The following is a 12,538-nucleotide window of genomic DNA, read 5'->3' as shown; positions in this document are numbered from 1 at the left end:
GTAATTCAAATGTATGGCAAACCTAGATCCCTTGTCTTCATGCAGGGTTCCTCTAGGGTAATAATTCCCTCTGAGGAGGGAGTTCATCAAGGAGACCCTCTGGGTCCTGTTCTTTTTGCCACGACCATTCATCCAGTTTTAACTAAGATTCAGAAATCCCACTCTCAAGTATGCGTACTGCCCTACCTGGATGATGTATTCTTGCTAAGAGGGACGAAATCTGTTCTGGCTGCGTTTCATGACTTGAAGGAGACCTTCTCAGCCATCAATCTGGTCATAGCAGACAAAAAGTGCGAGATATTCTCTCCATCGTCCTCAACTGCTGTTGAAGAGTTTGAAGGAATTCCTGTGTCTTGTGAGAGTGCACTCTTCCTTGGTTCTCCAATAGGTTCGATGTCATTCGCTACGTCCTCTTGTGCCACCATAGGCCAGTCAAAGCCCTCACTGTGCGATCAGCTTACCAAATTGGATGATGTTCAGAGTGCAATGCTGTTATTATGATGCTGTTACGTTCCCAACCTTAACCAGTTGGCCCGGACAGACCATCCTGATTTGCTAGTTCATGCTTCTACAATCCATGACTCTAGGACACAAGAAACCTTTTCTTACCTCTTAGGTTATGACATGCTCGATGACAGGATTTGGCATCAGGTTTCTTTACCATCAGAATGGGCGGTTTTGGAATGATTTCTTTGCTGTCAGTGAGACAACAAGCTTTTGTTGCATCCTGGACCAATGCTTTTTACAGAGCTGCCATTCCGATTCCCTGTTTTACGACCTATCACCGACAGTCTCTTAAGCTCTTCAACCTCTCCAATCAGTGAGGCCATAGCACGGTCTGTTCCTCCAGGAAAATGTATCTCTGACTACCTGCCATGTGCTGGGAAAATTCAACAAAGGCTATCTTCTATCACTGCTTCCAACGCTTAGTATCTATTCAAAATGCCACCACTGCCAGAGATGCAGCCTGCCTACGCTCAACAACAGGTAAGGGCGCTGGGGCTTGGCTTAACACTATCTCTATATCGGAAGAGTTCACACTCAATTCTTGCGAATTTCGCTTGGCGTCCTTCCTTTGTTTGGGTTTGCCCATAGCCCTCTCCGGCTGGACGACCTGCAATTGTGGAGCTCTTATAGATGACAGTGGATACCATTTGCTGATCTGTAAGACTGGTGGCGGGCCGGCATGGTCTCATGAGTCAATTTCGTCCATCTCATCTGATTGTTTTCGTGGGCTGCATATTCACCACCGGGTAGCCGAGGAGTCGTTATACAACTACAGACAACAGACCGGACATCATATTTTTTACTCTTGGTGTTCTTCCTGGCCTTTTTCCTAGTGTTGATAAAATAGTTAGCAAGTGCCAAGTGTGTCGTTCTATTGTACGGGCACAGTCTGCGCATGCCCATTACTCAACACACCCTTCAAAAATTCTGACTCTTCCTTCTAAGCGGAAAGGCAGAGTCTGTGCATGCCCATTACCCAACACTAAGCAAATAAAAGGATTAACCTAATTAATGATGCAGCACGTCAGATCAGAGTATGAATTAATAGCCAGTCTCTTGCTATTCCCGCACAAACAAATTTGAAATAATAGGATGGTGATTCTGCGTACGCGTCTGTTGCTGTCTAATCGTCGTCGTGTAGCTATCTCACCTTCCTTAGCGTGCGCTCTGGTCTCCCTCTCGCTGTTGCTGCCTAGACGTCGCTCTTTCGCTAATTCGTCTTCTTCTAAACGTCTGCGCTTTGTCTAGCAGCAGCTGCGGACGAAAAAAGCGTCCTTCGTCTCTTCGGAGGCATTGTGAGGACAACAGAAATGATAGCACTAACTCCCGGATATCCTACCAAACGCACGCGCGAGTAGCGTAGAGGGGGCGGTGCACGCTGTTACTTCGAAGACCTTCCTGCCGATGTAGGAAACAGGCGTATCGAACGGGACATGTATTCGACGCTCTTACATGGACAAACGCAGAACGGCGTATTCTTTAAGACCTGGATATAGGTCGAATTATCAGTAGGTTAGAGTCGCCAAACCGTGGACACCCTTCGAAGTAATTAGAACAAGTCCAAAAACATTTTGAGAAAATGATGGCTATGGGTGCGTGACCATTTCGTCCATTCCATTTTCAATTTCCAGCAACAATTGAATATTGAATTAGAAATTGAAAATAGCCTACAAGTTGCTTGCAATTTCAATATTCAATTCTATTGAAAATTGAAAATTGATTGATCGACTGAGTATAATTATTTACAGATTAAAACGAATATTGAAAACACACTTAAATTTTTAACCAATTTCCTTTTTTCAATGCAATGGAATATTGAAATTACAAGCACGTTAGTTCAATTTTCAATATTAAATTCAATATTCAATTTAATTTAAAAATTAAATATTAAATTTTGAATTTGCGTGGCCAATTCGTCCATTCCATTTTTACTTTTTGAAACAAATTGAAAATTGAATGTCAAATTAAGAATTGACTGGCGTTGCTTGCTCTTACAATATTCCATTACATTGAAAATAGAAATTGATTAAAGAACAATTGTGATGTCAATATTCGTTTACTTTGCAAATAGATTCAATCTTTCCATCCGTCCACTTTTCGTAAATTATGAATATTAGATTAGAGCCTCTGATGCAATTTTCTTTCTCCGTACTAAATGTAAATAGAAAGTTACCCGCAGCTGCTAGCGCGAGCCATATTTCATAAACGACATAATGACACCGCGCGGGCGGTCGCCGGTGACTTCAATATTCAATTCTATTGAAAGACGAAAGTTGCATCTAGCTTAGCCACGCCCAGCCACGCCTCTGGCACGCATGCAATGTAATGCAATTAAGAGATGCACGAGAAAGCCTCGACAGGCACGCGACCGACCTCTCACAACAAGTCGGTAAGCACTTGCACCTGGCTCTCGTCAACCGTCACGCTCAGGCGTGAGACATTCCTTGCGGCGATGAGCGAGGGAAGCTCGTTGCATGGAGGCACGCGTCTAGAGCATCTATAATCAACGAGATCAACGTCTAGCCTACACTGGAAAGTTGACGTCTAGTCGATTTGGAAAGACTCCAAGCAACTATCTAGCTAGAGGACATTTGCGTGGATCATCTAGACCACGCCTCTAAAGATCTGACGGGTGTACCGTTCTCAGTCTTGTAACGTGTTCAGTCTCAAGCAGACAACCATAGAATTATATATCAACAGGTCCCGTATACTCACACTATTTAGTCTACCCTACATCCCCTTTTCTTTAAAAACAAAAAGAAAAGAACTTCCTAGAGTGTTCTACAAACTCAACGCAATTCGAACTACTTATAACAAACATAGTCCTTCAGATATTTCGGCACTTTCACCTCTCGACCACTTCTAGTAACTCTTGCTGGTCGCAATCCCTCTTCTTTGGGTACTTGTTTCACTGTCATTTCTTTTGCTGTTGGTCTTACTGTTTGGTCTTTCGGTTTCACTGTTAGCCGAATTTGAGTTGGTTCTTCGTCACCTTGACTTGTGCTATCACATTGCTTTGGTGGACTTTCCTTTGTCTTCTTTAGATGAACTCTATTTCGTCTGTATAATTTGCCTGACTCCGTATTGAGCTCATACGAACGGTTGGGTAGAGTTTTAGTAATCACCGCCTTTTTCCATTGTGATGGTTTGCTCTTGCCTGTCAATGGCTGTACTCTTACTACCTCTCCCAGCTCCAATGATGGTAAATCCTTTGCCCGTCTGTTGTATCTTTCAACTTGTTTCTCTTGGCGTGCCACTAATGCTTTTGCAGCACCTTCCGCCATCTTTGGATGTAGTGTTGTGTCCTTTGCTGGAAGCAATGTCCTTGTTCTTCTATTATACAATCTCTGTGCTGGACTCAACCGGACACCCTCGGTGGGAGTGTTGCGATATTCCAATAATGCAAGCCAAAAATCCGTCTTAGCATCTGCTGCTTTCTTCATGAGTGTTTTCACTACTTTGACCGCACTCTCTGCCTTTCCATTGCTCTTCGGATATCCCGGGCTTGATGTTGTGTGTTTGAATTCCCAGTTTTGTGCAAATTCCTCAAATGCCTTAGACACAAATTGTGGGCCATTATCAGTGATAAGCTCATTTGGAATACCATGTCTTGAAAACTGTTTCTTTAGTGCTCGAATCACTGCACCTGATGTTGTCTTTTCTAGACGGTCCACCTCTATAAAACTGCTTAAGTAGTCTGCAATGACAAGGTATTCATGATCAGCAAAACTACACAAATCCGCTCCTAACTTCACCCATGGTCGTTCTGGAATGAAGTGTGGTTTCAAGCTCTCTTTCTGTTGCGTAGTCTCAAACTTTCTACATGTTTCGCATCTTTCTACTCTGTCCTTGACTTGTGAACTCATGCCTGGCCAATAGAGGTTATCTTTGGCTCTTCGTATGCAGCTGTTTACCCCCATGTGTGATGAGTGTATTCGTTGTAACATTAGAGCTCTCATACTCTGAGGAACTACAACTCTCTCTCCTCGAAAAATTAGTCCATTCTGAACAGCTAATTCATCTCTGACACCATAGTACGGTTTTATGAGACTCGATATCTTGTGCTTTGTTTCTGGCCATCCCTCTAGTATCACCTTCTTTAGCTCTGTCGATGTCTCATCTCTTGCTGTCGCTTCCTTTATCTGATTCAGGCTTTCCTCTGAAACTGCCAGACTTCCTCCTGTAGCCTGCGAAATCTCGTCGTCTTCGTCAAATGTGAGAATTTTACCCTCACTGCCTCCTGTCTCATCCTTGAGGTAGGCTCTCGATAGCAAATCTGCTATATACATTTCACTTCCTTGTTTGTATTTCACTGTCACATCGTACCGTTGTAGTCTCAACAGCATTGCTTGTAAACGCTTCGGAGCTGCTGCTAGTGGTTTCTGCTGTATCATCTCCAATGGTTTATGATCCGATTCCACAATGACTGGTAGTCCATAGACATATTGATCGAATTTTTCCAGACCATAAATTATTGCCAAAAGCTCCTTTTCTATTTGAGCATACCTTGTCTCAGGATCTCTCAATGCTCTACTTGCGTAAGCAACAGGTTGTCCAGATTGGAGTAGTGTTGCTCCCAACCCTTGGCTGGATGCATCACACTGCAACGTCACTTGCTCCCTGGGATCAAAGTACCTCAAAAGTGGTGCTTTTGTCACTGCGTCTTTCATCTTCTGATATGCCTCATCTTGGACTGTTGTCCATACAAACTCCGCATCCTTATGAGTAAGCTGTCTCAGCGGTTCTGTCACGTCTGTCAGGTTTTTCAAATACCTGGCAAGGTAGTTCACCATACCCATTATCCTCCGCACCCCAGCTACATCCCTGGGTTTGTCCATGTCAACTATTGCTCTGATCTTTGCTGGATCTGGTTTGACTCCTTCGTTGGTCAGTATATGACCCATGTACTTGACGTTATCTAGCTTCAACCGAAATTTCTCCTTGTTCAGCTTGATTCCTCTTGATTCACATCTTTGCAGGAAACGAATTAACTTCTGATCATGATCTTTAATCGCCTCCTCCTTTGTATCTCCGTCACCAGTAATCAAGATATCATCTGCCAATGCCCAGATTCCCGGTAGGTCTTCTACGGCATCACGAATTCGTTTTTGGAAGACCTCTGGTGCGATATTTATGCCGAAGGGCATTCTCTTCCACCTATAGCGACCAAAAGGGGTTCCAAAGGTGGTCATCTCACTTGCTGCTTGATCCAATTCTACATGCCAAAAGCCATTCTTTGCGTCTGCCACAGTAAAGACCTTTGCTTTGCTCAACTGAGGGAGGACTTCCTCAAGTGTTGGCATCTGGTAGTGACTCCTCTGCAAAGCTTTATTGAGAGGCTTTGGATCTAAGCATATTCTGATGTGATTGTTTGGCTTCCGAACCACAACCATGTGCGACACCCATTTCGTTGGTGCTTCTTGCTTCTCAATTATTTTCAGGTTTTCCAGTCTCTCCAATTCTGATTTCAGCTTAGGTTTCATTGCAACCGCAACTCTTCGGACTGGCAACTGTACTGGTTGCACAGTCTCATCAACTTCAAATCGCAACTTCTCACCCAGTCGACCTACTTCACCCTCAAATACATTCTTGAATCGTGCAGTCAGATCTGCCAATGTCAGTCCTGGGTGATCAATATCTCTTTGTTGCTGGTCTCTTCTCTGGTCCTCCATTGCTCGTATCTTGTCATACTTGATTTCTATTAACCCCATTTGCTGTACAGACCTAGCTCCGATGATAGAGGATGTCACCCCTTCAACGACAACAAAGCTGCCCCTGTACTTCTTGTGATTCTTCAGGTTTCGTAGAGAAATATTGCATTTGCCTTCTGCTTTGAGCTTGGTCTTGTTAAACATAGACAATTGTTGCTCGGTGGGCTCAATTTTTGTTCCTGGTGGCACATCTTCTTTGCGAATGACATTACACGTTGCCCCAGTGTCTAACTGAAACTTGACGTTTCTTCCACCCACTTCCATCAATGCAAATATCTGTTTCTGATACCCTTGTACCGAATTGACCCCTTCTTCCTGAGTAAGAGTCAATGACAACAGATCGTCTTCATCACTACTCTGTTGTGTGCAATGGACTGTTTTCTTGTCTGCTGTGCCTGATCTACATTTCCTCGCGAAATGATTCATCTTGCTGCACTTGCTACATTTCTTCCCATTCGCTGGACAGTTATTTCGTCCTCTTGCATGTTTCAATCCACAGTAACTGCATTCATATCTGGACTTGTCAGGTGTTTTTGGTTGTCCTGCTGTCTTCCCAGGCTTGGACTTCACCATCTTCTTGTAGCATCTAACTACATGTACATCATCATCTCCATTTGCTCCCATATCCTTCATTTGTTTCACAGTTGCTTCATGGGCTCTACACATGTCTACACAGGATGCTAGAGTTAACCCCTTCTTCTGAAGCAATTGCTTCCTCAGGCTATCATCAAGAACTCCAAAGACAATTTTGTCCCTCAACATTTCATCAGTTTTATCTCCAAACTGACATCTGTGCGCCATTTCCTTTACTGCTGTTAGGAACGTATCAAATGTCTCACCTGGCTGTTGTTGTCTCCTATCCATGAGAAATCTCTCATACGTCACGTTTGTTTCCCCAATGCAGTGGGCCTCCATTAGCTCCAATACCTTGGCCATATCTCTCTTCTCTGCATTGTTCGCGAACGGCAAGCTGTTATATATTCTCAGTCCTGCATGCCCAATACAAGTTATGAACGTCGCCAGACGGTAATCATCTGTCTGGGAATTGAGTCGCGCCACTATTTCATAGGAATTCCAAACCTGCTGCCACTCTCTCCAGTTCTGGGATAACGATCCTTTCGTTCTGAGTGGTCCTGGCATCGGTACTGTCGCTTGTACTAGGACTGCGCCTGCGACTGCAGCTGGCTGCACCGCGTGTGCGTCAACTTCCGGCTCGAGCGCTGCGGGGACCTCTGGCTCATGCTCATCGCCTGACATGTTGTGTCGATTGTTCTGCGCTTGTCGCAAGTCAATCCAGCACTCCTGACACCATGTACCGTTCTCAGTCTTGTAACGTGTTCAGTCTCAAGCAGACAACCATAGAATTATATATCAACAGGTCCCGTATACTCACACTATTTAGTCTACCCTACAACGGGGAAGCCCCAGCCGGTATCTATCATCTCACGATATAACGGCAGGTCGTGCATTGTCTCCACTCTCGATCTCCATGGACGAAGTTGACGAAGATTTTGTTCGGAAGCGAGTCGAAGAGGGTAATAGTCATGCTGTCATTACTGAAGAATTACAGACGATGTTTCCAGGACTTCGGGGACTCAGCGAACGATCTGTTCGACGTTTCTGTACAGACAGAGGCATAAGTCGACGTTGTTCTCTGACTAAAGAGGAACTAGAACGCTGCGTGTCTGACGCCGTAAGCGAGGTGAGCACTAGCTATATATCTCTAGGTAGCTGGCTGCATGCTCATAATAGTTAGATTAGGTCATGATTTGCTCATGATCACTATAGCTAGGTCATGATTGTACACTGCATGTATACTGTGTGCATGGCCTATAATTCCTGTATGCATGTATATTTATATTGACTTTGACAGGTCGGACCATCTTGCATCTTCAGATCGTCAAAAAGCAAGAAGAAGGCAACGGCTACGCAATGCAAGTTTAAGATTTCTTGTACTTGTAGGCGGTCGCCAGTAAATTTTTGATTTGCTTTGACTTTTACAAAATAATACAACTTTACATATTTTAACTGCTAATATGGTCTTGTTTCAATAGTCAAGATTGTAACATGGTGGTGTAGCGGACGGAAGCCGTATAATTTGTACACCTCACTAATTAGCTAGTGTGTTGCGAACCTCGTGACTTTTTTGTGTCATTTTTTTACCGGCTCTGACAGTTGTGTTTTTTCGTTGTATCAAGTAGTTAGCCTTTTGCTACATTGGTGACCCTGAAGCCAGGAACGTTGTTTCATGGCACACGAAGAACATGCAGTGTCGCTCAAGCTGCCAACTTTCTGGACTTCCCATCGGAGGTTTGGTTTGTACAAGCCGAAGCTCAGTTTGAACTCCGCAGGGTGACAGCCGACGAGACGAAGCATTTCTACGTCCTTGCGGCCCTAGACCAGGAGACAGCAACGAGGGTTCTAGATCTCATTCGCCGCCCTTCGAATGAGGACAAATACAAAGCACTGAAGGACCGACTACTTGACACATTCGGCTTAAGCAAACACGAGAGGGCTTCTCGTTTGCTCCACTTTCGCCTACTAGGTGACTCAAAACCCTCTGCGCTGATGGATGAGATGCTAGCGCTCCTCAGCGACCACACTCGGTGTCTACTCTTTGAGCAACTTTTTCTAGAGCGTCTGCCCGAGGACATTCGCATCCAACTGGTGGATGGAAAGATTGAAGACCACCGCGCACTAGCAAGACGGGCCGACGCTCTCTGGTCAAGCCGTGATATGGAGCCATTTACAGCGAGCGCCGTACAGCGTAGACCACTTGCCACGAGACAAAAGCAGACAACGTCCGGGACAAGACAGAAGCAGACAACGTCCGGGACAAGACAGAAGCAGACAACGTCCGGGACAAGACAGAAGCAGACAACGTCCGGGACAAGACAGAAGCAGACAACGTCCGGGACAAGACAGAAGCAGACAACGTCCGGGACTTCCGGTTTCGACACCCCGGATTCTAACCGTTTGTGTTACTACCATCGCATCTTCGGCGAGGCAGCTCGACAATGCAAGCAACCATGCAACTGGTCGGAAAACGGCAAAGCCGGTCGCTAGTGGCCGAGGCGACCGGCCATAATCGCGGCCTCCTCTTCCTACGTGACTCAGTTTCCAAGAGGCAGTTTCTCATCGACACTGGAGCAGAAGTCAGTGTTCTTCCTGCTACTGGATTGGACACGCGTACGAGGCAACCAGGACCACCGCTACTGGCAGCCAACGGTAGCTCAATCAGGACGTATGGAACTCGCAAACTCTCTTTTCATTTTGCTTCAAACAGATATCAGTGGTCTTTTATAGTCACCGATGTGACTCGTCCTCTGCTAGGAGCCGATTTCTTGCGCTCCAACTCTCTACTAGTTGATATGAATGGAAAACGTCTTGTGGATGCAGCAACTTTCCACTCTGCTCCACTTATGCAGACCTCGACCAAAACTCCTGCACCTCACCTTGATGCAATTTCAAGATCTACCGACAAGTACGACATATTGCTGGCGGACTTTCCAGCTATCACGACACCTAACTTTGTCCAACAACCTACCAAGCACGGTGTGGAGCATTTCATCACTACCAAAGGTCCACCAGTTCATGTTCGTGCCCGTCGCCTGCCTCCAGATAAACTAACAGCTGCTAAGGCGGAATTCTGCAGTATGGAATCCATGGGCATCATACGCAGATCGTCCAGTCCTTGGGCATCACCATTGCACATGGTGCCAAAATCTTCGGGAGGTTGGCGCCCTTGTGGAGACTACAGGCGCCTCAATGAAGCTACTGTTTCAGACAGATACTCAGTGCCTCACTTGCAGGATTTCTCTTCTCACCTCGAGGGTATGAATGTATTTTCTAAAGTCGACCTTGTTCGAGGCTATCACCAGATTCCTGTGGCTACTGAAGACATTCCCAAAACTGCTATCATCACTCCGTTTGGACTTTTCGAATTTCTCAGAATGCCGTTTGGTCTGAAGAACGCTGCTCAAGCTTTCCAACGCCTGATGGACACTGTCTGTTATGGCTTAGAGTTTGCTTTTGTCTACATCGATGACATCTTGGTGGCCAGTAAGGACATTGAGACTCACAAGCAACACCTTTGCTTGCTGTTCCAGAGACTCCAAGAACACGGCCTGGTGATCAACGTTTCCAAATGTCAATTTGGACATAACAGTCTGGACTTCTTAGGCCATCGCATTACTCGTGCCGGTATCATGCCACTTCCTGAAAAAGTAGATGCCATCACCCAACTCGACCAACCAATCACAGTCAAGGGCCTGCAAGAATTTGTGGGTATGGTCAATTTATACTGCAGGTTCATTCCAGCCGCAGCTCATACAATGTTACCACTGTTTGAGGCATTATCAGGAAAACCGAAGACGCTGACCTGGGATGAGACCATGTTAAAAGCTTTCCACGACACTAAGAAAGCTTTGGCAGACGCAACTCTACTTTCACACCCGCATCACGATGCACAGATTTCACTCACCACTGACGCTTCAGACCTGGCAGTAGGGGCTGTTCTTCAACAGTTTGTGGACGGTGTCTGGATACCCCTAGCTTTCTTCAGCAAGAAGCTAAGACCACCTGAAAAGAAGTACAGCGCTTTTGATCGTGAACTGCTCGCTCTATACTTAGGAATACGGCATTTTCGCTACTTCCTAGAGGGTCGACAATTTATTGCCTTCACCGATCACAAACCCCTCACTTTCTGTATGTCAAGTGTCAGACCCTTGGTCAAACTGCCAGCAACGTCAACTTTTATACATTTCTGAATTCACGACTGACATCCGACATGTACAAGGGAAAGACAATCCTGTAGCAGACACGTTGTCGAGAGCCACCATCGTGGACGTACAACTGGGGATTGAGTACGGTGCCATGGCAACAGCCCAACAACAAGATACTGAAGTACAGGCCTATCGCACAGCAACGTCGTCGAGTCTACAAGTAGAGGATATTCCTTTTGGAACCCATGGTGTTACACTGCTGTGTGATATGTCAACCGGCCGGCCTAGACCGATCGTACCTGCCAGTTGGAGACGCCAAGTTTTTGACCTGATCCATGGTCTATCACACCCTTCTGTGCGCACTACAAGAAAACTTGTAGCCAACAAATTTGTATGGAATGGCTTGCAAAAGCAGATAGGAACCTGGGCCAAGCAGTGCATTGCTTGCCAGTCTTCCAAGGTCCAAGCACACATCAGGGCCCCTCTGGAGAAGTTTAATGTCCCACATCGTCGGTTCGACCACATCCATGTGGACCTCGTAGGACCACTTCCACCTTCCAATGGTTTTACTCACCTACTTACTTGTATCGATCGTTTCTCTCGTTGGCCTGAAGCGATTCCTCTGAATAATACCAACTCCGCCAATTGCGCTCAAGCTCTAGTCTTCCACTGGATTGCTCGTTTTGGCGTACCACTTGACATATCATCTGACAGAGGGCCACAGTTCACTTCACAACTTTGGACATCTATTTCTCGGTTGCTAGGTACACAACTTCACCATACAACAGCCTACCACCCTCAGTCGAACGGCCTGGTAGAAAGGTTTCATCGCCATTTGAAGTCTGCCTTGCAAGCACGCCTCACTGGCCCAACTGGGTGCGGGAGCTACCTTGGGTACTTCTGGGAATTAGAACAGCGCCTAAAGAAGACTTGGGATGTTCCTCAGCGGAAATGGTGTATGGCTCCACTCTTACAGTGCCTGGAGAATTTATCCCTGGCTTTGCTGACACACTCTCTGACACCAGTTTACATCTCCGTCAACTGCGCGACCAAGTACGCTCACTCATCCCAGTTCCGACATCTCAGCACGGCACCGCACCTACGTCTGTTCCTCACAATCTGCTGCAGGCCAAGTTCGTTTTCATTCTCGTGACGCTCATCGCACTCCTCTCCAACTGCCCTATGAAGGCCCTTTCAAAGTCATACATCCTGGCCCCAAAACCTTCCAGGTAGACATTGGAGGCAAGAGCGAAATAATCACAGTAGACCGACTCAAGCCAGCTCACATGGACCTGGAACATCCCGTCAAAGTAGCTGAGCCCAGACGTCCTGGACGACCGCCTAAGCATCCACCATCTTCGCATGATTATGTACTTTGGAACAAAAACCTCTAACGGCGTTCAACCGCGGAGCACCCGTTCAGGTCGTCAAGTCAAGGTCCCACTGCGTTACATCTCGGTTCTGGGGGGGAGTGGTGTAGCGGACGGAAGCCGTATAATTTGTACACCTCACTAATTAGCTAGTGTGTTGCGAACCTCTTGACTTTTTTGTGTCATTTTTTACCGGCTCTGACAGTTGTGTTTTTTCGTTGTATCA

At 46.0% G+C, this 12,538-nt stretch overlaps 2 protein-coding genes across 2 annotated transcripts; one reads left to right on the top strand and one right to left on the bottom strand.

The window, feature by feature from the left end:
• Positions 1 to 3,168: 3,168 nt before the first annotated feature.
• LOC134181703 (uncharacterized protein K02A2.6-like) lies at positions 3,169 to 7,569 on the bottom strand. Its single transcript, XM_062648971.1, has one exon. The coding sequence runs from the start codon at positions 7,473 to 7,475 to the stop codon at positions 3,312 to 3,314; it is 4,164 nt and encodes a 1,387-aa protein (XP_062504955.1). The 5' UTR covers positions 7,476 to 7,569; the 3' UTR covers positions 3,169 to 3,311.
• A 125-nt stretch (positions 7,570 to 7,694) lies between these two features.
• Positions 7,695 to 8,307, top strand: LOC134181851 (uncharacterized). Its single transcript, XM_062649121.1, has 2 exons — positions 7,695 to 7,920; positions 8,092 to 8,307. Exons 1-2 carry the CDS (start codon positions 7,708 to 7,710, stop codon positions 8,200 to 8,202), a joined length of 324 nt encoding a protein of 107 aa, XP_062505105.1. The 5' UTR covers positions 7,695 to 7,707; the 3' UTR covers positions 8,203 to 8,307.
• Positions 8,308 to 12,538: the final 4,231 nt, after the last annotated feature.

This window comes from Corticium candelabrum, chromosome 7, assembly GCF_963422355.1.
Source record: "Corticium candelabrum chromosome 7, ooCorCand1.1, whole genome shotgun sequence".
NCBI lineage: Eukaryota > Metazoa > Porifera > Homoscleromorpha > Homosclerophorida > Plakinidae > Corticium > Corticium candelabrum.
This window is presented reverse-complemented; position numbering and strand designations above follow the sequence as displayed.